This window comes from Orycteropus afer, unplaced genomic scaffold, assembly GCF_000298275.1.
Source record: "Orycteropus afer afer isolate SDZICR_OR568_19922 unplaced genomic scaffold, OryAfe1.0 scaffold00166, whole genome shotgun sequence".
Taxonomy (NCBI): domain Eukaryota; kingdom Metazoa; phylum Chordata; class Mammalia; order Tubulidentata; family Orycteropodidae; genus Orycteropus; species Orycteropus afer.
The window spans coordinates 1475300-1501729 of record NW_006921753.1 but is presented as its reverse complement, the minus strand read 5'-3'; the positions used below and the strand labels follow the sequence as shown (position 1 = coordinate 1501729).

Here is a 26430-nt window from a genome sequence, read left to right as displayed (position 1 = left end):
ATTGCTATAAACTGTCCTCTGAGTACTGCTTTTGCTGTGTCCCATAGGTTTTGGTAGGATGTATCTTCATTCTCATTAGTTTGTAGGAATTTTTTTATTTCAGTTTCTATCTGTTCGTAACCCAATAGTTTTTAAGCAGAGAGTTGTTCAGCTTCCATATGTTTGATGCTTTTTCCTTGCTCTTCCTATTATTAATTTCAAGTTTTATAGCATTGTGGTCAGAGAAGATGCTTTACCGTATTTCAATGCTTTTGAATTTATTGAGGCTTGTTTTATGTCCTAGTATATGGTCTATTATGGAGAAGGATCCATGTGCACTGGAAAAGAATGTGAATTGTATTTTTGCTGGGTGAAGTGCTCTATATATGTCTATGAGTTCCAGTTGGTTGATTGTACTGATGAGTTCTTCAGTATCTTTTTTGAGTTTTTTTCCCATTGACCTGTCTCCTTGAAAGTGGTGTGTTAAAGTCACCTACTACTAATGCAGAGTTGTCTGTCATTCGTTTTAATTCAGTTAATATTTGCTTCACATATTTTGGAGCACTTTCATTGGGTGCATAAATATTTATTATTGTAACATCTTTTTTGTTGATTGACCCTTACAGCATAATATAATGCCCATCCTTGTCTCTTAAGATGTTTTTCACCTTAATGTCTGTTTTATCAGAAATCATAATCACTACCCCTGCCCTTTTTTGGTTTCCATTGGCTTATTATATTCTTCTCCATCCTTTAACTCTTAATTTGTTTTTGTCTTTGTGTCTAAGGTGTGTCTTTTGTAGGCAGCATATCGATGGGTCTTCTTTTCTTATCCAGTCTGCTACTCTCCTTCTCTTGATAGGTGCATTTAGTCCATTTATATTGAGTGTAATTAGTGTTAAGTATGAGTTGATTGGTGTCATTAGTAATGGTGGTCTCTTAAAATGAGTTTGAAAATGTGTGCACCTCTTGTATTTTCTTAATGAGCTTCTGAAAACTGGTCTTTTGTCTTTTATGAATGTTTGGTAAAATTTAGCAGACAAGCAATCTGGAACTGGAATTTTCTTAGAAGGGTTTTTTTTTAATTACAAATTCTATTTCTTGTTTTTCTTTAATCCAATTCTGTTTCTTTAAGAGGTAATGATAATTAAGGTTATCCAGTTTTTCTTGAAGGAGTTCTTGTGGTTTAGAGCGTGTAAGGCATTTGTCTGCTAGTCAGAAGGTCGGTAGTTCAAACTGACTCGCTATTCCATGGAAGAAAGATGAGGCCATCTGCTTTCATAAATATTTACAGCCTTGTAAACCTAATGAGGCTTGCTATGAGTCAGAATTGACTCAATGGCAGTGAGTTTTATTATTATTATTATTTATTTAGGAGCTCTGGTAGCATAGTGCCTAAGGCACTTGACTCCTAACCAGAAGGCTGGCGGTTCAAACCCATCAGCCACTCCTCGGAAGGAAGGTTGGGCAATCTACTTCCGTAGTGATACTGCCTTGGCAACTCAAGGAGGGGTCGCTATGAGTCGGGTCCAACTCAACAGCACATAACAACAAAAATTATTTATTTATTCATTTTTTGTTTTTGGAATAGTTACTGTCAAGAAAAGTCTGTGGTGAGGAGGGGAAATGAGGAGTTTCAGGTTTGCTGATTTTTATGATGTAAAGGTTTCTTTTTTTTTTTTTTCCTGCTGCCATGTGGCCTTGTTACAAAAGAGCTTTTTGTGTGATTCTTTTCATAAATTTGCCGTCTTTGCTGCTGTGGGTGCTTGTGCTGCCAGCCCAGTTCATCTGTATTCCTACACCTCTCACCTTCACCTTCTAAGATCTGATGGTTCCAGACCCTTCTGCTACGAGACGTCTTTCCAAGGTTTCTTGTGTCTGTTTCCTTCCAGGAAGCTCCGGCTCCATCTTACTTGCTTCTGTAGCCCTTACAGTTTGTATGATACCTAGCAACTATGAAACCAGTTGCTATCAACTTGATTCTGATTCATGGTGACCCCAAGTGTTGCAGAGTAGAACTGCTCCATAAGGTTTTCAAGGTTGTGACCTTTCAGCGCAGATCACTAGGCCTTTCTTCTGAGTGCCTCTGGTTGGGTCCAAACTGCCAGCCTTTTGGCTGTTAGTCTAGTGGTTAACCATTTGTAGTTAAGCGCTTAACCATTTGTGCCACCCAGGGACTCCCCTTACAATTATACCTGCTTCTTAATTCCAATGAAAACAGCATGAGGTTTCATTGTTAGTAGTTTTTGTTTGTTTTTTCTTCTTTTCCTTTTGAATTATTTCAAATAACTTAGACATATAATAGAAAATGCTGTTTTAGTTAGTTAGCTGTGCTGATGCCAAAAATCTTGACTTACCTTGGTTATTTTGACTGTAACTTAATTTTTTTTCTGCTTGCAGTTATAAAAATTTTATGTCTCTGAAAAGAATTGATACTGATATGAGACCGAAGATCAGTTTGAATTTTACTACAAAAGGTATTACCTTATTTTTATATGTTCTTCTGTTAAAAACTATGTTAACATTTGTGGCTTGCTCTGTAAAGTATCATACCATTAACAACCATGCCTTTATTTTTATTTGCCATGCACTGAGCTTTGCTTAACATGACCAAGCAGCACTTGGTGCAGGCTGGCACTCATGAACAGAAAGGTCAGCAGGTGTTTCCATCTCACATTAAGTCAGCATCATGTAGAGAGGGATGCTATATCTGGGGCATATTGTTATTAAGTGTCATCAAGTAATTTTCGACTCATGGCACCCTTTATACAACAGAACAAAACACTGCCTGGTCCTGCAACATCCTCACAATTGTTGCTATGCTTGAGCCCTCTGCTACAGCCACTGTATCAATGTATCTCATTGAGAGTCTTCCTCATTTTGGCTGACCCTCTTATTTTACCTAGCATGATATCCTTCTCCACAAACTGGTCTTTCCTGATAATGTGACCGAAGTAGAGAGATAAAGGCTCGCCATTCTCACTTTTAAGGAGCATTCTGGCTGTACATCATCCAAGACAGATTTGTTCATTCTTCTGGCAGTCTGTGGTATATTCCATATGGTGCATAGGTGTGACCAACAGTGAAAATGGGCTTCAGCAGAGGTTCCCTATCATCCTCTCCTTTCTTGTGTTCTTTTTAATACGGCAGGCATGAGAGAAGGCTTACATGGAAGGAATGAACATTTTTGTCTCAGAGACAACTAGTCTAATCTTAAGTGCTGCTGAAAGGGCAGGGAGGCCATATGTTCTGACCTCCTCTAACTCTGTTTCTTTAAGAGGTAATGATAATTAAGGTTATCTAGTTTTTCTTGAAGGAGTTATTGTGGTGTAGAGTGTGTAAGGCATTTGTCTGCTAGTCAGAAGGTTGGTAGTTCAAACTGACTCGCTATTCCATGGAAGAAATGATGATGAGGCCATCTTTCATAAACATTTATAAACAATGTTTATAAACATTTATAAACAATGTTCTTTCATAAACAAGAGGAAGACAGAATCACCATCAATAATAGCCCAAGGCCTATTACTGCAAGCCCAGACATGCTGCCTTCCTCTAGCCTTCCTCCCAAAGTACCCACCACCTCTCTCCTGGGTTCGATAATCCAGTGCAATGGCCACACAGAACTCACAGATTACGGGGTTTACTAGGGAAGCACCAGGCTACAATTCAAGTTCAGGAAAAACGCTCTGTCTCTCTCCCAGCCCATAGTCAGTGAATGTCCCTCGGTGTCTCACTCAGCAATGCATGTCTCTTGCGTCTCTTTCCCAGCATCGTATGTCTCTTTCAGCAGCACATCTTCCTCAGCCAGCAGTCAGAGAGAGAGACCTCTTCTGCCTCTAGGAGGCCTCCTTTTGAGCCGGGCAGAGTGGCCAAACTAGCCAATCATAACATCAGAATTTTAAGCACCTGAGAGCAGGAACCTCCCAGAACATTGCTTTGTGTAGCACCCAACAGAAATACCCCAGGTGGATAACTTTTAAAATCAGGAACTCCTCAGTTGCTTACAGCAAATTCCACCACAGAGTTTACAAAGACTTATGGGTAGAAAAGCCATATGAGGTAATTTACTACACCGCAAGTGCTATCTCTTTCGGGGTATGTTAGGAAATGCCAGCTACCCAGCACTTGGAGACTTTAGGGCTGGCTGCCCACATGGAAGGATAGTTTGGGGCAGTACATTTTGTTAGGGGCAATGGATGTCCCTGATCCCAGAAAGCTCCTTCCCTGCCAATCCAGAGAAGGCTTCTTGAGTCATTTGCCTTTTTTTTGATGAACACATAATTTGATTTTTTTTCCTCATAAAAAGTACCATCAAAATACCAAATTCTAGCTACTTTATAATTTACCTCAGTCTACTCTCTTTTGGAAGTACTATTAAATCAGCAAAATACAAAATAGTCCAGTCTTACGCTTTACTACATTTCTTGATGAAATAGCTATTTTATGTTTTGAGGGAATAAGATTATGAAGTTTATTAGATCAGTACTTCTGAAACTTTAATATGCATTTGAACCATCTGATGATTTCATTATAATTCAGGTGCCAGTTCAGTAAATCTGGGGTGAGCCCTGAGGTTTTACATTTCTAGCAGGCTGCTAGGTGGTCCATGAACTATACTTTGAGTAACAAGGCATTGTATCACTTTATGATTATGATACAGATCCACACTGTCTAGTAATACAGTCACTACCCATATGTGAAGGAATTCTGGTGGTGCAGTGTTAAAACATTTGGCTGCTAACCAAAAGATCAGTGGTTCGAACCCACCAGCTGCTCCATGGAAGAAAAATGAAGCAGTCTGCTTCTCTAAATATTAACAGCCTTGGAAACCCTATGGGGGAGTTCTACTCTGTCCTGGTAGGGTCACTGTGAATTGGAATTTACTCGACCACAATGGGTTTTGAGTTTAGCCATAAGTAGCTTTTTAAATTTAAATTAATTGAAAATTCATTTCCTTAGGCACTAGCATCATTTCTTATGCTAAATGGCTAGTACACAGTGCCAACATGAAACATATTCACTATCAAAGAAAGTTCCATTGGATGGTGCTCATCAGAATAAAGTATAATTATCATTAAAAACCAGTGGCTGCCATTCTTGGCAAACTTCAGAATTTTCTAAGGCCTACTGCTTTGATGTTATTTGATTGCCAAAGCTCACTGACTTGAACAAACCTTGGATGATTGAAATGCTCTCGTGGTGATTAGTCATTGTGATTAGTTTTACTGAGGAACATACTATCTTTGTTTGGATTTTTGACAATTAGCTAGATAGCAGTGTGCTTTATTGTGCACTGGCTGTAGCAAAGCACACATTCTTGAATGTACTTCATTCTTTCAAAATAGTCCCTGTCCTACAGGAACTTAGGATGTAATGAGAGAAACCACATAAAAAAAGAGAATGAATTCATAGTGTCTGACTTCTCAAAATTCATTTTCAGATGAAATGCCTATCTTCAAACTTGATTATAATTATTTCTATCATCTGCTTCACATAATTATCATTTCTGGTACTGATATTGTCCGGCAAATATTTGATGAGGCTATGCCACCATCTATTTTGAAAAAAGAGCTTCTTATACGCAAGAATGTTCTGGAACCCTACTACAACCACCTTTGGACCAATCACCCTTTGGGTGGAGCATGGCATCTTCTTTATCCTCCAAACAAGGAGCTACCACAGTCCAAACAGTTTGACTTATACCTCCTGTTAGCTCTCATAAAACATTTGAATATATTCCCTGCACCCCAAAAAGGTTGGAATGTGGAACCACCATCTTCTGATCTCTCTAAGTCAGCAGACATCCTGAGGCTGTGCAAATACAGGGATATCCTCCTTAGTGAGATTTTGATGAATGGCCTCACTGAATCACAATTCAATTCAATTTGGAAAAAAGTTTCAGATATTCTTCTGCGTCTTGGGATGAAGCAAGAAGATATTGACAAAGTGAAAGAGAATCCCATTGAGAACATTTCCCTTGATTACCATCAGCTGTCCATCTACCTAGGCATACCTGTACCAGAAATCATCCAGAGGATGTTATCCTGCTATCAACAAGGTACAAAATAAGTCTTTATTTCAGCCAATAAACCTTTAGCAAGTGTCTACAAGGTGCCAAGCACAGTCTTAAGAGCCAGGAATTCAGTGAGCTCACATTCTTGGGAAAATGGGCTCACTGAGAAACTAATAGAAAGTATAATATTAGAAATGTTTCCAGAATGTCCTGGGAAATCCTACCATAAGGGATTCTGAAAAAGCTTTCTGGAGAATATAATACTTAAGGATTTTTAAAATGATGTTTAGAAACTGAGGAAGATGAAGAAGATGGGGAAGATGTTTCAGATAGAAACAAAAACAAAGGGGTAGAAACATAAACATATACTATAATGCAGGGTACTTAAATGTTTGGCATTACTGAGGTTAGAGCAGGAAAGAGTTCCTAGGTAAAATGCATTGAAGAGGATGTCTCTTGCCATGCTGAAGTGTTTATGTTTTCAGAAGAAAAGTTGGTGACTTTTAGGTAGAGGAATTTTATTATTTCTCCAAAATTGAGGATCCCTCTAGTGGCATATTGCCTAAGGCATTTGACTGCTAGACAGAAGGCTGGCGGTTCAAATCCACCAGCCACTCCTCGGAAGGAAGATTGGGCAATCTACTTCCATAGTGATACCGCCTTGGAAACCCAAGGAGCAGTTGCTATGAGTCAGATCTGACTCTATGGCAGTGGGTTTGGTTTGGTTTTGGAAATACAAGTACCATGTGGTTTCAAGGATGTCCTTTTAGATATAGTGGGTATGTGTTTCTCCTCCCTTTTATCAAAAGCTTGAGGTTTATTTTAGAATTTTGTCAGCTATCCATTGATTGTGAGTAATTAAAAAGTTAACATTAATGAAGTATCTAAATGCAGTAGTAGCTATTCTTAGACATTATCTACTGATAACAGGGACAGTGCTAGACTTTGTCTGTCAAATCTGGCATGAGCTTCTCATCTCATAGAGAAAAGCAGAATTAGGGCATGCTAATGGCACACAACAACAACAACAAAAATCACTGAAACTTTTGTTGTGCTATTCTAGGTGACTTTTTGTGGCCCTAAGTTTTTGTTATTCAAACTACCAAGTGAGCAACTGATGGCTAGCTACCCTGATGCTATTTTACCATAAAACCTTCCAAGATTCTAGTCATTGTGGAACTTGGCAACATTTCAACATTTTCTTCAAAGACAATTACTAGACCCCAGTCGCAGTCCTGTTACTAAAACTCTGGGATACCTTTGTGGTATCCTGCTTCACCTTTAAGAACTTTCTTTGTTCATTAAAGGAAAGATTCTGAGTTTGATGATATAAGAAAATGAAGCAAGAATTCTTGACTTATAAATTGTATGAGTTTATAAGAGGTTTTGTGGTTTTATTATTTGTTTGCTTGTTTTCATTACTCTATTAAGATTTTAAATTAAACAACAACTTACGAGAATAAAGGTATAATTTGGGAAAGGGCATTGGACCCTACCTAATACAATTCATGGCATTCCCATTATCCTATTCAAGCCTTCACTCTTGAGTATTAACCCATAAAGGTAGTTTGAAGAGCTTACTAGTCAAGCCCCTTTAATTGAGGCTTTCTTAACACCTTTACATCTCCTAAATAAGTTGGAATCAACTCGATGGCAGTGAGTTCCATTTTTTTTTCTCTTGGAGTAGTTACTACCATTGTAGTTTTCACTTGTGTGTCTGATATTTGCTTAATATTCATTGTTTCCACTAAATCTTTCCTCACCATTTAGTCTGTCGAACCTAACACAGTGCCTGATACACAGTAAGTGCTCACTAAATATTAATGGATAAGGAGAGGAGGGATATGAGAATAACTCAGATTACTAAAAAGACTAAAATTGTTGATGGATGTTTGCTTCATACTGACTATTATTATTTCATAGCCTTGTTGTCAGGTGCTTTTGAATCAGTTCCAACTCATAAAGATCCAATGTACAACAGAAAAAGCAGTGCCTGGTCTTGTGCCATCTTGACAATTGTTGCTTTGTTTGAGCCACTGTGTCAGTCCATCATGTTGAAGGTTTTCTTCTTTTTTGCTGACCCTCTCCTTTACCTAGCATGATGTTCTTCTCCAGGGAGTGGTCTCCCCTGATAACAAGACCAAAGTACATGAGACAAAAATCTTTCCATTCTAACTTCTAAGGAGCATTCTGGCTGTATTTCTTCCAATACAGTTTTTTTGTTCTTCTGGAAGTCCATGGTATATTCAGTATTATTCACCAACTACCATAATTCAAATGCATCAATTCTACTTCCATCTTCCTTATTCATTGTCCAGCTTTCGCATGCTTATCAGGGGACTGAAAATACCATGGCTTGGGTCAGGTACACCTTAACCCTCAAAGTGACATCTTTGATTCATGGCCTTAAAAAACCACTACCATTGAGTCACTTCTGGCTCATAGTGACCCTATTGCCTTATCATGGCATTAGATTTTGTAAGTAGTAAAAATTTGCTGCTTGGTTTAAAGTACTTATGTTCTAGGCATTATCTATTATGAACCATAAAATTTTATTTTTCTTTCTCTAATCATGGTCATAAGGAACTCTGGTGGCAGAGTGGGTAAGGCTGCTAACTAGAAGGCCAGCAGTTCAAACCCACCAACTGCTCCTTAGAAGGAAGATGAAGCAATCTATTTCTGTACAGATTTACAGCCTTGGAAACCAATGAGAGTCACTATGAGTCGGAATCGACTTCATGGCATTGTGTTTGTATTTTTTGTTTTTAATCATGATTGTATAACCTTTATATTATAATCTAAAGATTGTATCTGTCTAAAATGGATTGATAAATGAAGCTGGTTATTTTTACAGTTAAAATTGGTACAGCATAAAATCCCTCTGATTTTTTTTTATCCCAGTCAGATACTTGATGGTTACATTTGCAACTGTACATCTAAATGTTTTCTTTATGTGTCATAGGCATTGCTCTACAATCAGTAACAGGATGTCAATGTAAGTATATTTAAAAACAAAATGCCAATAGACCTTTTAACTTGGAGTACATAAGGGACATTTGTGGGATTTTTGCTTGGTCAGATAAACTGTTTGATAAACTATAACTGTTAAAAGCTTGGAAAATCATGTGATCAAATTACTACTGGTCAGGTGAACCTAGAGTGAGCCTTACTCTGCCCTCTTAGCATATGTGCCCCAGGGCTCACCCAGGGATAGCGTTCTAACCTTTGGTCCCACAGGACACATCAGCAGACAAAGTCTGCCTGTTTGTTCCAGCAGCTTATATGTGGTACTCTAGCTTGTGTAGCTTTTATCTGGTTAGCTAAACTTTGCTATAGCTATATATATGTATATTATTTTGCCAGGTAGGGAACTACTTTTATTTTAAATTTTAATTTTTGTGTTACTGTTTTTGTTTTACAATTAAATTCTGTGATATTGTTTATTATAATATTCTTCAATATTATTTCATATTCTACAATTAAAATTACACTTAAGTAAAAAACACTGGTTCTTACTGTTTAGCATTGAATTTTGTACCATCTGTGAACAGTTAGACAGGGTCCTCAAGTTTTGAGTCCTAAATCTGTGGGACAACATTAAGGAGCATGGTGTCAAACATGAGGTCACATTATAGGGAGCTAATTACCATTCATAATCTTTGGTTGTAAGAAAGAATAAAAAAGGGAAAAAAATAGATCTTCTATCATTCTTGCTCTTTATATTTCAGATATATGTCCTAAAATAATGCTTGTTATAATATTAATAGGGTCCATGTCAGGACACTCAAAAACCTAGTATTTAGAATCTTTTTAAATTCTTATGTTCTTATGATACTGGTAAGATATCTGCAAAAACGGCAAGGAGGCCACATGTTCTGACCTCCTCTAATCCCACAAGAGGAAGGCAGAATCACCATCAATAGCGCAAGGCCTATTACTGCAAGGCCAGACATGCTGCCTCCCTCCAGCCCTTTCACCAACCGTTCCTCCCAAAGCACCCACCACCTCTCTTCTGGGTTCGATAATTCGCTGCAGTGGCCACACAGAGCTCATGGATTATGGGGTTTATTAGGGAAGCACCAGGCTACAACTCAAGTTCAGGAAGAACGCTCAGTCTCTCTCCCAGCCCACCGTCTCTCAACCAAGTCTCTCAGAGTCTCTCCCCCAGCAGTGCATGTCCCTCGGTGTCTTACTCCACAATGCATGTCTCTTGCGTCTCTTGCCCAGCAGCACGTGTCTCTTTCTGGGGCATGTGTCTCTTTCAGCAGCACGTCTTCCTCCACCAGCAATCAGAGAGAGTTCTGCCTCTAGGAGGCCTCCTTTTGGGCCTGGAAGGGTGGTCAAACTAGCCAATCATAGCATTAGAACTCTAAGCACCTGAGAGAGAGTGGGAACCTCCGAGAACATCGTATTGTGCCACGCCCAACAGAAATAACCCAGGTGGATAGCTTCAGCAATCAGGAGCTCCTCAGTTGCTCATAGCAAATCCCACCTTGGAGTTTACAAAGACTTATGGGTAGAAAAGCCACACAAAGTAATTTACTATACCACAATATCTTAGCATTCAGGTTCATATTGAAATATACCTCTTGTTTGATCATTGACAAATTGGCATTGCATTTTCATTTAGTAATTGAACAGAGTAAGATGTTTTCTAATTTTATATCTGGAATAGTGTTTTTTGGTAGGCAAACATATTTATATATTTATAGAGGCTAGAATTGCTTGAATCTGAATTGAGTCTTTTGCCTTTAATATCTAGGTTTTGAAATAGAAGAGTTACAGAATGAGGGAGAAGAACTAAGCCCGCTGCTCATGGAGTACAATATAAATATGTATTCAGATACGGATATACATTTAGTAGAAATGAATAAAGATGTGGCATCTATACCTAGTGAATCTTCAACAGAATCTACTAAAGAGCTCCAAGAAGTATTAACTTTCATTAACATTTGAATCAGAAAAAACTTAGTCAAGGCCTTTATTTTGTTGCATGTGCTGTACTTAGAGCATCCTAGACAACCTTATTTTATATTTGTCGTAGTGTTTACTGTGAACTTGAATAGTTCTTTCTGCAGTATTTCCATAGGCTTTCTTGCTATAACCATTTATTCTGCCAGCATTCATTGAACATTTACTGTGTGCCAGGCAATATGTTAGATTTCTGAACACATTTCGTCTTCCTGAGTGATAAGAGTGGGTATGAGAGGGTAACAGAAGAGGGGCATGCAGAGGAATAGAAGGAGAGATGAGGGGGAAAATGAGGTAATTTCATCATCATGTGCCCAGAAGACAATTAAAATTGTCTGTAGGATCTCAGTATTTCTTTACAGATAAGTGGGAACTGTTAGTATCTCACTAAATTATTCTTAGACTTAATTATTCATCTTATACAAATGAGTATGATTTTTTAAAATCTTCCACATTCATTACTCATGCATGCCCATGTGTATGAGTGAGGATCTGTGAACTTTGTATCAGTAGCCTACTTGTTGACATTATTATTTATTTAAATTTTTTTTATTTTTCATTGTGATTTTGGTGAAAATATACAGGGCAAATTGGTTTTCCATTCAAGAATTCATTTTGTTTTGTGACATTCATTGCAATCTTCACAATATAACAGCACTCTTCCCATTTCCTCCATGCAGTTACCATTTCCCCTTGTCCTTTTTTCCTGTTCCTTTTTACCTTCCGAGCTTTATCCTTGGGCAAATGCCACCCTTTTGATCTTGTAAGGTTGGCTTTTCCAATGAGTGTATACATCTTTGGTGTTATTGTTTACTTTATAGGCCTGTCCTTGACATTGTTTCTTGTTCCTTCATACATCAGAGATTGCTCAAGGGCAGAAAACTGAGATCAAAATGAAAATAATCAAAGTGAAATTAATTGTTTCTATAGAATCCAGAAAGAAAATATGATCTGTAATATTAGAATATAAATATATCAGTGGTTAGAATAAATGTATTTTCCAAAATAACCCATTATATAGTTTGTATTGGATATTAAATAAATGATTTCTTTCTTACCTTTCAGGTTAGGAGTAAACCAAAGAAAAAAAAAAAGACTAAGAGTAAAAAGGTAAGAAAGTATATTAGCATTACAATAGAGGGATATTTGATTATGAACACTCAAATTTAATGTATAGATTCACTATTAAAACTTAACATTAATCCAGGGAGACATATAACATAAATGCCTTTTAAGTGTCAATAGCTTGTTGAATATATGATGATTAAGAAGTCTGAATATGTTAGATTCTGAATGATTTAAACGTACTATGCTCTACTTTACTTCTCTAAATTATAACTTATACATTTGAATATACAGTGAAACCTATGAGAACTGGAACTCACCATGACTACCTTGTTTTCAGTGGTTTCTTGCCTTTGACTGAGTTTAGTCTTATCACTTTTCTATTGCTCTCTGTTTAGTGAAAATATTTGAGTTTTCCTTCTCTGACAATTTCTGCCTTACACATGTTCTGGATTTTGTAGGTTTTACTACACAAATAAAGACACTGAAATTTCATTAAAATCTGCATATGACTTTCATTTTAAAAGTGCCTCTTCTGCTATAAAAATAGCTTTTTTTTTTATCATATCTCTATTGATGTGTTTGGGAGTATTTTTCAAAACCTTAGGAAATCTTAATTTTCTTCTTTATGTCTGAGAGTTTGCCAGTAAAGTAATTATGTACAAAACAGATGCAAAATCAAGAATTTCTTTCATTTTCTCTTCCTTGATTTTTGCCAGTTGAAAAATGAGCAAGTCACTATCTGCAGCAAAGTTTAAAAAAAAAGAAAAAAAATCTCTTAATTACTTGGAAAATACAAGGGAATGCCAGGAGTCTTTTTTAAATAAAGCACATAGCTAATCACTATGCTATGCAAACTTTGTGGTGAAATAAATACAAGTTTTCTGGCCCAAAACATTTATTTAAAATCTAGATATACCCTGTATATTATATTATAAACTGATGAGAATATTTATCCAATTACAATCTGATCACCTCATGTATTAGTCAGTTGGAAGTATACATGAATTTTAGTCATAAATGAAATCAAAGATGAATTTAAAAAATACTTATTGAGACCAAAATAAAGATTATTTATACTCTATAAAAATACCAATACCACTTTCATGTTTGTTATTATAACTATCATTTACTATAACTATTTCAATCAAAAGTTACTTTGAAAATTAAATTTTATTTTTAAAATACATGAGTATGAAGATTTTTTTCTTTTGGTTAGTTCTTGTCTGATAAAACACAGCCTGGTTGGTTAAACTGTCTGTTGTGTTTTTATTCTGGCCAAAACATAAATAAGTCCCAGTTCTAGTACTACATAAAGCAGGCCAGGTAAATCCTAGAATGTCAAACCACAATAGTGCATTCCAAGAGCATATAGTGTGCTGTGGCTATTTCATTTTTACTTCCAAAAAAATGAAACATGGTAATTCTCAGATTCTCAATTTTGGTTAAGTGGAAAGCCCTATTTCTACGTCAAATTGAAATTAAACAGAAAAAACACAACTGGAAATAAATGTAAACACTACTCAAAAATTCATACTGCTAGTAATGCATGGGGGCTCTAGTAGCATAGTGCCTAAGGCACTTGACTGCTAATCAGAAGGCTGGCATTTTCAAACCCACCAGCCACTCCTCAGAAGGAAGGTTGGGCAATCTACTTACGTAGTGATACCTCCTTGGAAACCCAAAGAGGGGTTGCTATGAGTCAGATCTGACTCGACGACACATAACAACAACAGTGATATTTTAAATTTGTTCTTAGATGTCAGCAATTACTTAGGATTTTTTTCTGTTTTTTCTGACATCCTACGTTTTCTTCCAACTTACTGTATTAAAAGAAGTTGAAATACTTTTGAAAATAAAATAGTTGTATTAAGATGAAATTTAGACATTAGAAGAGAGATTTTGTATATCTTTCATCAAAACTTTTAAGTATAGAATCCAAAAAAATGCTAAAATTTGTGTATATGATTTTTTTTGTATAGAATAATCTCGTATAGAGGTAGTCCCTGGGCTACAAATGACATCAGTTCCTAAGTGTGTCATTATGTTGAATTTGTAGGTAAGTCAGAACAGGTGAATATGGGCCTTACTTAGCCTTATTTTAGTGCAAGAAAAGGCTGAAAGTATGTAGCAAGTGGGGTCTTAAAAGCTTTTGAGCGGCCATCTAAGAGGCAACCGTTGGTCCCCTCTCATCTGAATCAAAGAAGAGTGAAGAAAATCAATGGCATTTAGAAACAGTTAGTCCAAGGATAAGATGCACCACAAGTAGGACATGACTCTAAGACCAGAAGAAGTAAATGGTGCCTGGTGGCCAATGTCAATCACTTGTAAGAGATCAAAACTGGAGATCCTGGCTATACTGGGAATAAAAGTGTGGAACAAAATTCAAAAACACAAAAATGACCAGAATTACTGGTTGGAAAGAATCTGGTGGAACTCCCAAGACTATGGCCCTAGGTTACCCTTCGGGCCTAGAAATGGACTCACTCCAATAGATTGGCTCTTAACCCCACGGTAGAAAGACCTACATGCAAAGCACTTACCCCAGGGTGATTCACCCACCTATTCTAAGGAGAGGCACCCCTTAGCACAGTCAGCCATGAAACACCAGAGGGGCAGCATTCACAGAGGGAAAGTTGGACAGACAGGAATGCGTAGTCAACAAGGGCCCAGGGAAAGGGTAGTCAGGGATGGGAGGGGAGGGGAGTTTTTAATGGTTGGAGATGGTAATAAAGGCGTGAAATCAAAGGTTCATGAACTGTTGAATGTAAAACAAATTTGCTTTGTAAATTTGCACCCAAAGCACAATAATTTATTTTTAGGGCTCAAAGTCTTTTCAGTGATTTAAAAGTGTATGTGCAGCACGTAAGGTAATGACAAAGAATTTGTTGCAAGTAGGGTTTGTTTCAATTGCTTTAAAGTGAGGACAGATTTACATAACATTAAAAGGAAATGTGAGTTGTCAGTAAGTAGGACATTTGTAACCCTGGAACTTACTATACTAAAAGGAGTTCTGGCAGTGTAGTGCCTAAGGCATTTGACTGTTAACCAGAAGGCTGGTGGTTCAAAGTCCCCAGCCACTCCTCAGAAGGAAGATTGGGCAATCTACTTATGTACTCATACTGCCTGGGAAACTCAAGGAAGGGTCACTGTGAGTCAGATCCAACTCGACAGCCGTGAGTTTTGAGTGAGTATGGATGTAAAGAATGGTCTAGTTATAGTAGCAACCAGTTTTACGTCAGTCAAAGGATCTAATCAGGAGTGTTCCTCATGTTAGCTAATGTTTTTGAAGACTGATGATGTTATACAGAGTCCTTGTGTCTGTATATCAATAAAATTGTCTTCTGTTAATTATTTGTTTTGTAATGTCTCTACCTTAGAGTTTTATAATCCTAACAACATCTATCAGGGATTGTCTGGAAAATAAGAAGTAAAATTTGTGTAGTGAGTAGAAGTGACAGTATTACAATGTCTAACTAGTATATATAGAGACGTACCTACTCTATATGTTCAGTTTCTTCAGTTAGGTATTTAAACATTTACTATTTAGCTTCTAATATATTCAAGTTGTAAATAACGCTTTTTGGCTTAATTAAACTTCTCTAAGGGGAATCATGGGTTAGGGATAGAAAAAGAAAGTAGATAGTTAAAAGAGTAGAATACTTTTTTAATGAAGGCCTGGGGGAAAAAGAATGATGATAGGAAGTAAATCATCCAGGCCTTTAATTTGAATGGCCTCTTTGAAGTAGGGAAGTTGCTGAGATGCAAGTAGGAGAAGCTGATGCCTGTTTTGGCATGAAGTTCTCATGGGAAGAACTTAATTAACTACACTAGAACAAGTGGAATTCTTTTCACATCAGGTGTATAGGCAATCCCCAGGTTACAAATGAGATCAATTTTTAAGTATGTCATTAAGTCAGAACATGTACATATGCTTCTTATTTAGCCTCACTTTAGTGAAAGAAAACCCAAGCCTTTTCAGTGATTTAAAAGGTACGTGTACAACAAGTGAGGGTTATTGTGATGAATTTGTTCTGTGTCAGATGGTTTACCAGTCTGTCAGTTTATTGTATTGTGGTAGCTGTGAGGTACTGTGATGCTGTAAGCTGTGCCACCAATATATCAAATACCAGCAGGGCCACCCATGGTGGACAGTTTATGTGGAGCTTCCAGACTCAGATGGGCTAGAAAGTAGGGTGTGGCCAGGTCCACTTCTGAAATAATTGGCCACTGAACTTTATGAATAGCAATGAAACATTTTCTGATATAAGACAGTGCCATAAGATGAGCCCCTCAGGTTGGAAGGCACTCAAAATATGACTGGGGAAGAGCTGTCTCCTCAAAGTAGAGGTGACCTTAATGAGGTGGATGGTGTAAGTAAAGCTTTCAAGACCATCATTTGCTAATGTGCCGTGACTCAGAATTAATAATTGGAACGTGGAATGTATGGCGTATGAATAGGAAAACTGGAAGTTGTCAAAAAGAAAAGAAATGCATAAAGATCTATATCCTATGAATGAATGAACTGAAATGGATTGGTATTGGCCATTTTGAATCAGACAATCATATGGTGTACAATGCCAGAAATGGGAAATTGAACAGGAATAGTGTTGCATTCATCATCAGAAGAACATTTCAAGATCTATCCTGAATACAGTGCTCTCAGTAATAGGATAAAATCTATATGCCTACAAGGAAGACCAGTTAATATGACTATTATTCAAATTTACGCACCAACCACTGAAGCCAAAGATGATGAAATTGAAGATTTTTACCAAATTCTGCGGTCTGAAATTGACCAAACATGCAATTAAGATGTATTGATAGTTACTGGTGATTGAAATGTTGGAAACAAAGAAGTATCAGTAGTTAGAAAATGTAGCCTTGGTGATAGAAATAATGCTGAAGATCGCATGATGAAATTTTGCAAGAGCAATGACATATTCATCGCAAATACCTTTTTTCAACAACTGAAATGGCAACTATACATGTGGACCTCGCCAGATGGAATACACAGGGATCAAATTGATTACATCTATGGAAAGAGATGATGGAGAAGATCAATATCATCAGTCAGAACAAGGCCAGGAGCAGACCATGGAACAGACTGTCAACTCCTCATATACAAGTATAAGCTGAAGCCAAAGAAAATTAAAAAAAAAAAAAATCCATTAGAGCCAAAATACCACCTTGAATATATCCTACCTGAATTAAAGACCATCTGAAGAATGCATTTGATACATTGAACACCAGTGATCAAAGACTAAATAAATTGTGGGATGACATCAAGGACATCAAACATGAGGAAAGCTAAAGGCCATTAAAAACAGAAGAAAGGAAGAAAAGACCAAAATGGATATCAGAAGAGACTGTGAAACTTGCTCTTGAGCTAAGAATAGCTAAAGTGAATGGAAGAAATGATGAAGTAAAGGAGCTGAGCAGATGTCAGAAGACAGCTTGAGAAGACAAAGTAGTATATTACAATGAATGTGCAAAGACCTGGAGTGAGATAATCGAAAGGGAAGAACACAGTTGGCATTTCTCAAGCTGAAAGAACTGAAGAAAAAATTGAAGCCTGGAGTTGCAATATTGAAGGTTTCTATGGACAAAATATTGAACAATGCAGAAAGCATCAGAAGAAGATGGGAGGAATACACAGAGTCATTGTAACAAAACGAACAGATTAATGTTTAACCATTTCAGGAGGTAGCACATGATCAAGAACCAATGGTATTGAGGGAAAAAGTCCAAGCCAAATTGAAGGCATTGGCAAAAAGCAAGACACCAGGAACTGACAGAATACTCATTGAGATGATTCAATAAGTGGATGCAGTGCTGGCAGCACTCCTTTATGCTAAGAAATTTGGAAGACAGCTACCTGGCCAACCAACTGGCAGAGATCCACGTTTGTGTCCATTCCAAGGAAAGGTGATCCAACAGAATGTGGAAATTATCAACCCATATCATTAATATTGAGCACATGTAAAAGTTTGCTGAAGATCATTCAAAACAGTTGCAGCAGTATCATATGTGTTAGAGTGGGTTCTCTAGAGAAGCAAAACCAGTAAAGCTTATATAGAGAGAGGGAAATTTATCTTAGGAAAATGGCTCACACACTTATAGAAGCTGGCAAGTCCCAAGTTCTTGGATCAAGCAAAGCTGGAGGCTTTTCCCAACTCTCATAGCTGCAGGGGCTGACGAGTTCAAGGCTGGCAGGCAGTATACTGGCTGTTGACTCCAACGAATGACAAATCCAACATCTCCAGGCTGAATGGTGGATTGTTCGCTCACGGACAGTTGTAGGCAGCACAACAGAATCCCGATCCACAGAAGAGTGTCTCTTTTCCCAGGATGTCCATAAATATACTAGAAGCAGGCCACACCCCTAGGGAAACTCCTTTTCAGCGGATTGACTGCTCAAAACATATATATCTGATCCCATCATGGGAACAACCCACATCACAATTGCTTAAACCATACAGAATTGTGGTCCAGCCATCTTGATACACAGCTGCAATTATCACACAGTATCAATAGGGAATTTCAAAAAATTCAGCTCGATTCAGAAGAGAACATGGACCAAAGGATATCCTTGCTGATGTCAGATGGATCTTGGCTGAAAAGAAAGAATACCAGAAAGATGTTTACCTGTGATTTATTGACTATACAAAGGTTTTCAGCTGTGTGGATCATAGCAAATTATGAATTACATTGATAAGAATTGGAATTCCAGACACTTAATTGTGCTTATGAGGAACCTGTACATAGACCAAGACGTAGTCCTGATACTGTGTGATTTAAAATCAGGAAAGGTGTGCATTATGTTATAGCCTTTCACCATACTTAATCAATCTGTATGCTGAGCAAATAATCTGAGAAGTTGTATTATGTGAAGAAAAATGTGACATCAGAATTGGAGGAAGACTCATTAACAACCTGCAAATGACACAACCTTGCTTGCTGAAAGTGAAGAAGATTTGAAGCACTTACTGGTAAAGATCAAAGACTATAAACTTCATATGCATTACACCTCAACATAAAGAAAACAAAAATCCTCCACAACTGAACTAACAGTATCATGATAAATGGAGAAAAGTTTGACTATAAGGATTTAATTTTACTTGGACCCACAATCAATGCCCATGGAAGCAGCAGTCAATAAATCAAAAGAGTTATTGCATTGAGCAAATCTGCTGCAAAAGACTTCAGAACCACCTAGACTATGGCTCTCAGACACCATTCAGGCTAGGAACTGAACCTAACCCCATGACTCATCTTACAGCCAAATGATAGGTCTCTAAATGATAGTAATACCAAGAAGATATGCACTTATTAGATCAATCAAGCGTATAAAATCAAGAGGATAGCATTTGCACAGAGATAGAGCTTGGAAGGCAGGAGGGGATGGGAAGGAATGATGAAGGGAAGGAGTGGGTTTCATGAGTAAGTGGGAAGAATGCTGTTGCAGTATGGGGATTCCAGTAAGTGTCACAAAGCAGAATGTCTACAGATTGTTGAATGGAAAACCAATTTGCTCTGTAAACTTTCACCCAAGTCACAATAAAAATTTTTAAAAATGTTCATGAACAGAGATGTCACTTTCAAGACTTGAGTTTGCCAGATTCACACCATGGTATATTCAGTAATCTCATACATGTGAGAGCTGGACAGTGAATAAGAAAGACTGCAGAAGAATTGATGCATTTGAATGATGGCATCGGCAAAGAATATTGAGTGTACCATAGACTGCTAGAATGAACAAATCTATCTTGGAGGAAGTACAGCAGAATGCTCCTTAGAATTGGGAATGGCCAGACTTTGGCTCTCATACTTTGCTCATGTTGTCAGAAGGGAGCAGTCCCTGAGAAGAATATCATGCTTGGTAAAGTAGAAGATCAACAAAAAATGAGAAGACCCTCAACAAGATGGAGTGACACAGTGACTGTGATGATGGGCTCGAACATGGCAATAACATGGGAAGGACTCAGGACTGGGCAGTGTTTCTTTCTATGTTACATAGGGTTGCTGTGAGTTAGAAGTGACTCCACAGTACCTAACAACAGCAGCTTGGTTCAGTAATTTCAAAGTGAGGGAAAATTTACATAACATTAGAGGGCAAGTAGGAGTTGTTTGTAAGTCACATGTTCAAAACCTACGAACTTAGTGTTCTCAAGTATACTAACAGGTAGGAGTCAGTTCTAAATCATAGAATCAAATTGGTGCTGGACATTGACCATAAGAACAAACACTGAAACATAAAAATGCTCTTCTGTACAGACAATAAAGCAAAATAAATTTACAAGTACATTATTGAGTTTGTGAGAGAAGAGACTTTTAAGACTTTAAAGTTTCTTGAAAGCAAAGGATGGAAGTAGAAATTCATACAGTAATACTCTTAATTTAAAATGTGTTAAGTGTCATTGATATTATATGCTTGGAATGTTATCTTCATAGTTTTGTTTTAATGAACATAGAATTTAGGGTTTTAAAATTTTTCCTGCTAATTGTGATCTCCTTAACACTTATTTTTCTGTAAGATTCTTAGACTGTTTTCTTTTTACATGTAGATTTTCAAGAGCTTCTGTGGTTAGTGTTGGATACATTACTATAAATAGGAATTACATATACACTGTCCCAAGATATTTCAGTAGGTACAAACTATGATCTTAATATCTGAATCATTGATTTAAAAGTTATGAGTCACGACTCTGAAGTGGGTTATAAAATCAATTTAATGAGTCACAACAACCATTTTTAAATAAGAAAATAGAAAAATTAGAATAAAAAATCAGTTTATCATACATGATACAAGTAAGGTTTGTTTTATGAAACTTATATTTAAATTTTATACTTATATACAAGAACAACAACAACATACTAGAAAAGTACACACATATACATATGTGTGCATATATATGTCGATACACATCTGTGTGTACATGTGTATAAACACATATACATACATATAGTGGTCAAATATATTTCTTACTTGGTTTGGGGTAAAAATTTGAGAAAGACTGAGCTAAATGCAGTCAGATCACTATGCCATGTTAACATATTTCATTATAAATTACAAATTCTTTATGTTCTTTTTCAGAATAAGGAATCAAATGAAGAGCAAGTGTAAGTGCTAGTTTATGTTATTTTAAATTATTTTTAGTATTATCAAAATGTGCTTTGCATTGGGAAGTATTTTCACTGAAGGGAAGAAAGGACAGTTCTTTCAGAGGTTGTTGCCTTCTTACAAAAAGTGACAAAAAGTTAAATTCTCATTTGCTTTGGAAGAATAGAATCTGCCAGAGTTTTTCTATAAGACTGCTTAGCTTCATTCAAGTACTAACTTGGTCCAACATGCAATCTTTTAAAATGTATTCTGAAGTGTGATTAGCCAAATATACACTAATATGACAGCCTGCAAGAAGGACAGAGATCATTGTATGTACCAAATGACTGCTTTTACAAAGGAGCTTGCTTTTTTTTTTTTTAAATTTGATTTGGTTCATTGTTTGTATTTTTTTTTTTTTTTTTTTTTGTGATTTGGGTAAAAATTTACAGAGTAAATTCATTTTCCATACAACAGTTCACATACACTTTGTCTCATGACGTTGACTACAATTTTGTATTTTTTTTTTGTTTTGTTTTTAATTTATCCTGAGGATTTTCTTCTCCCAGTTATTGACAGTAAACTTTGAATCTTGAATGATAACTTTTTCATGTCAAAGGTAATTGTGACATGTATTGTTCAATCTTATGACTGGTAATAGTGCACTAGATGAAGGAAAGGGAAAGAGATCATGATAATATTCACAATAAAAAAACTTTAACTGAATATTAGTAACTTTAGGGAATGTACTTTGAGGTCATAATTAAGAATACTTTAAAATGGCAGTAAGAACATATTTTACACTTTAAAGCCATCACTTACAGTTGATATTTTCTCATTGATAATGGCCGTGATTACTTGATAAGCAAATAGTTCATTGTCCAAGATGGGTTTTCACTTTCTTTGGCAACTAAAGAATCATTCATAAGTTTTCTCAGGCTAAGTCTAGATACCAGAAAAATAACTAAAGAATGAAACAATGCCATCAATAATTTTGCTCCTTTTGCACATAGTAGAGACCCAAACCTAGATGATGATAAAATTACTCAGGGAACCTTGCTCTTAAATGAGATTTTCAAATATACACAAAAGTAAAGTGAATAGTATTTATAACTATCCTGATTCAACAGTTATTATTCTTTTACCATATTTGCTTCAAACATCCTTTACCATTTTCTCTTTGTTGAAATGTTTCAAATCCAAACACAGAAACATGTAATTTTACTTGGCCTACATGCTTCAGTTTGCGTTTTCTTAAAAATATGGACATTTTCCTGTATTATCCTACTGCTATTATTATTCTTCAAAAACTCAGCGGTAATCTTGGGGGAGATTTTCATTTATATTTTTTACAGTTGTGGAGGTGCCTGGGAATTTTTTTTTTTTTCAAGCTCTTTGGATAATTTGGAAAATTAACTGGATTTGGGAGCTGCTGGTCTGTGCAAGCAGTTGATCTCATTAAACTTCCCAAATATTTGGGTTCTTCATACTGTTTCAGTGATACCTAATGACTGTTTACGTAGTGTTTTACCAAGTATCCTATGAGTATTAGGTGTTATTTTTTTCTAGATCTTAGTGACCTAAAAAAAGTAATAATCCATCTGAGAGTTATCTGTTTTATTTCCATTCACTAGTAAAATTAAGTGATTTATGTCATGCTATAAGGAAAAGTACTATTTCTTATTGCTCTTTATTGAGAATAAAAAGGAAATTCGTAGCTACTAAATAGTAGGCTAATTGAGAAGGTGGTGGGCCTCTGTTTACAATTTAGAGAGGGGTAGAAAATTTGTTAATTGACATTGATTCTCTAGTCTTTTCATACTTTTTTCAGTTGTTCCTAGTTACTAAAATCCATGTTTTCACTATAGTTTCTTAAAAGTACTGTTAGAAAATAAACTTTCATTTTTAAGTCTACTTTATGCTGCTCTTTGTAGCCCTCTGTTGAAATGTACACTTGACTTTGATTAAGTCAACCTACCTGTCAATAGTGTTATGATGATAAAATGTACAGCAGATGTGTTTGTCAGTGTTTCCCAAAGTATTATTTCTTAAACTAAGTGATGTTAATAGCTATAATTTTAAAAACAACTCCATGGTCTCACAATTCTTTAAAACACTGGAATGAGCAGAATTAAATAGGTACTTTGAGTACTATCTTAAATATGCTAATATACAGTGTGAATCTTTAAGAGAATGATATATATGAGCACTGTCCAAATTTTATTTGACCATGAACTATCTGATGCTAAGCCTCTCATGAGATCAGTACAATATCAATTTGGGAAACAGTGGCTTAAATGAAAAACACTACACTATTTTAAAAGATCACATTGATTATGTCACCATGATAGCCAACATATGGTAGGGAAGGAAGAGCAGGTGAAGAAAGAGCAAGGAAGTCCGCATTCAGTTAGCAGACTGAACAGTGATTCAAGTGATGCTCAAGAATATTCTACAGCTGAAGACAAGATCTATAGCCTGGATGAATTGCATAATCTGGACATGATAGAGCAGGTAAGGCTGGCTGGAAAGGCTTCTTATTTCCCCCCCAGAGAAACTGTTACTTTGTTTTCCCCATGAGTCATTGAACAACATGTTAGACCAGTAGTTTATACTGTATTTGTCAGGAGGGAAAAAAGGTAGGATGGGACAGAGAGGTGGAGGGAAGAAGGAAAAATAGAAAAAAAGAACCTTAGAAGCTGGAAACTTTTCACTTCCCCACTCATAGTGTTCATTGGCTTTAACTATTGGGCCAACCTGATTTTAAATGCATTCCTTTGCGGATGTTCTCCAAAACACAAGAAAAAGTACAAGACAAAACTAGCATAATCCCATTGGGTTAAATTTCATGAGAAAATTTGTTTGTTTATTTGTTTGTTTTTTAAAAAAGCTATTTTCATTATTATTACTTTTATTTGAATTTGCTTGTTACCTCAAAATATCTACAAAAATATTAGCATACAATAGTTTTTTTTTTCCCTTCTTTGGTTCCTTCCCTGGTAGTAGTCACTGCTTGAAATGATGTATCTGTACGTGAAGAGGCATATGGACATGATTTAAGTGTTCAACAGAATAAATGTTTTATTTTGTTCATAAAAAACACTTGTGTAATCCACCCATAAGCATTCTATTGTGAGGTAATTTTATGATATTATAATAGGAATATTATAATAATGTAACAAATAAGATATGATAATATTATATAACAATGTTATAATATGTATTAGGAGCTCTGGTGGCGTAGTGCCTAAACCATTTGACTGCTAACCAGAGGCTGGCTGTTCAAACCCTCCAGCCACTCCTTAGAAGGAAGGTTGGGCAATCTACTTCCGTAGTGATACTGCCTCAGAAACCCAAGGAGGGGTCGCTATGAGTCAGATCCAACTCGACGGCAGTGAGTTTGGTTTGGTTTGGTTTGATAATATATATTATATGACATATATAATAATAAAAATATAATAATGATGTAATACAAATATAGTAGTAAGGTAATACAAATACTATATTTAAATACAATGGTGTAAAATGTAGGCACGTTGATTATCTGAAGGATATAGTTAATGCAGATGATTCCCTGGCAAGTAGTTCAACAGTCATATAATTGTTGTGCAATTTTTTTCTTTTTCCAGTTATAATATTAGAAAAGTCTCTGTTAACTGGAATATCATATTCTTAGCTTTGGATGTGACATTAAAGTTTAAATGTTGGAGCCTCTGTTTTTCTTTTCAAAGTCATGAAATCTAGAAGAACTTCGAAGTAGAATCAAAGTAATATTGCAAACCTTTCTAAAATTATTTATTCATTTATTCACAAAACATTATTTGGCACTTACTGTGTGTCATAAGCTATGCTGACATAGTCCCTGACATCATAGTGTTTTTAATCCAGTGAAGATCTGAACATTAAATTAACATGATAGTGTAATAATTAAGTGCTTGGGCTTCGAAACCTCATTGCATGAGTTAAAATTCAGACTCTCACTTACCATCTACATGAGCTTAGGCAAATTACATACACAGTTTTATCATCTCTAAATGGGAATAATGAATGCTGACCTGGTAAGCTTCTGCACTGTGCAGAAAGCTCTTATAACGTGGTAGGCACACAGTCAATGTTACTGTATGCATCAGGATATACAAGTTTCTATGGTGCTGTTCAGTGAATGGTATAATTTGGGAGAGGCAGATTTAATAATAATCAGGGAAGTACCATTTGTATTGAGACAGAAAGCAGGAGTAGGAGATGGCTGGCAACTTTGCTTTTTTTGTTGTTATGTGTTATCGAGTTGGACCCAACTCATAGTGATCCCTTCTTGGGTTTCTGAGGCGGTATCACTATGGAAGTAGATTGCCCAACCTTCCTTCTGAGGAATGGCTGGTGGGTTTGAACTGCCACCCTTCTGGTTAGCAGTCAAGTGCCTTAGCCACTACACTACCAGAGCTCCTGCTGGCAACTTTAAGTTCCCTTTAAATAAAACCATGTGCCATTCCTACCCCACAGGAAAATAACTAAAAAAAGACTAAAGCTTAATTTTATGCGATCTAAAATTCAGACATGCATATTTCTTTTGCTCAATAGGGCTCAACCAGCAAGGTAATTGGAGATTATGGAGAAACTGATAAGGAAAGGCTTGCCCTTCAACGACAGCTTCATAAAATGAACTATCAGTGTGAAGTAAGTACTTTTCCTGTTAGATCTGAGGGAAACAGAGGACGTTTAAAATGTTAAAATTAATGGTATATTCTTTATTAAAAATAACTAAGTTATTTTTTTCTCTTTCAATTTCTGATACTTGAACAGAATTAACTTTGAAATAATATTTTTCATTGACCAGGATTTCAAAAAACAGTTGAAAACAGTAACTTTTCGGTGGCAAGAAAACCAAATGCAGATTAAAAAGAAAGATAAAATAATTTCGTCTCTTAAACAACAAGTGGCTTTTGGAATCAATAAGGTTTCAAAGTAAGTGTAAATCTGTTGAAAACAAGAAATTCTAGGTTTTTACTGCTGTGTACACTATCTCTAATAGTTCATCCCTGTCTAGCCACTAGGTGGCATTGTGACTACACATTAAGAACTGACCAACCATCTATGATGCCTTGCCAACTAGATTGAGAAGGAAAGCAACTACTCTGTATAGAGTTGAGTAAAATATTGAAGCAGTGAAAGTATACAAAAGAAAGGAAGATGTCAATCTCATATATTTTACCGCTTATTTCTTATTAATCTTACGCTTAAATAAGCATAACTGGCTGTACTTATCCCTATCTACTGCAGTGACAGAGCTTATATTTCTTAT

The 26430-nt window shown here is 36.2% G+C and overlaps 1 protein-coding gene across 1 annotated transcript in view; it reads left to right on the top strand.

The window, feature by feature from the left end:
* DZIP3 (DAZ interacting zinc finger protein 3) overlaps window positions 1–26430 on the top strand; it is a 113822-nt gene that overhangs the window by 56462 nt on the left and 30930 nt on the right. Inside the window, exons 12-20 of the mRNA XM_042781753.1 lie at window positions 2380–2456; window positions 5420–6037; window positions 8955–8987; window positions 10755–10924; window positions 12029–12073; window positions 21126–21151; window positions 23483–23645; window positions 25710–25805; window positions 25966–26093. Of these exons, the coding sequence (XP_042637687.1) occupies window positions 2380–2456; window positions 5420–6037; window positions 8955–8987; window positions 10755–10924; window positions 12029–12073; window positions 21126–21151; window positions 23483–23645; window positions 25710–25805; window positions 25966–26093 (1356 nt within the window). The remainder of the gene's footprint in view (window positions 1–2379; window positions 2457–5419; window positions 6038–8954; window positions 8988–10754; window positions 10925–12028; window positions 12074–21125; window positions 21152–23482; window positions 23646–25709; window positions 25806–25965; window positions 26094–26430) is intronic.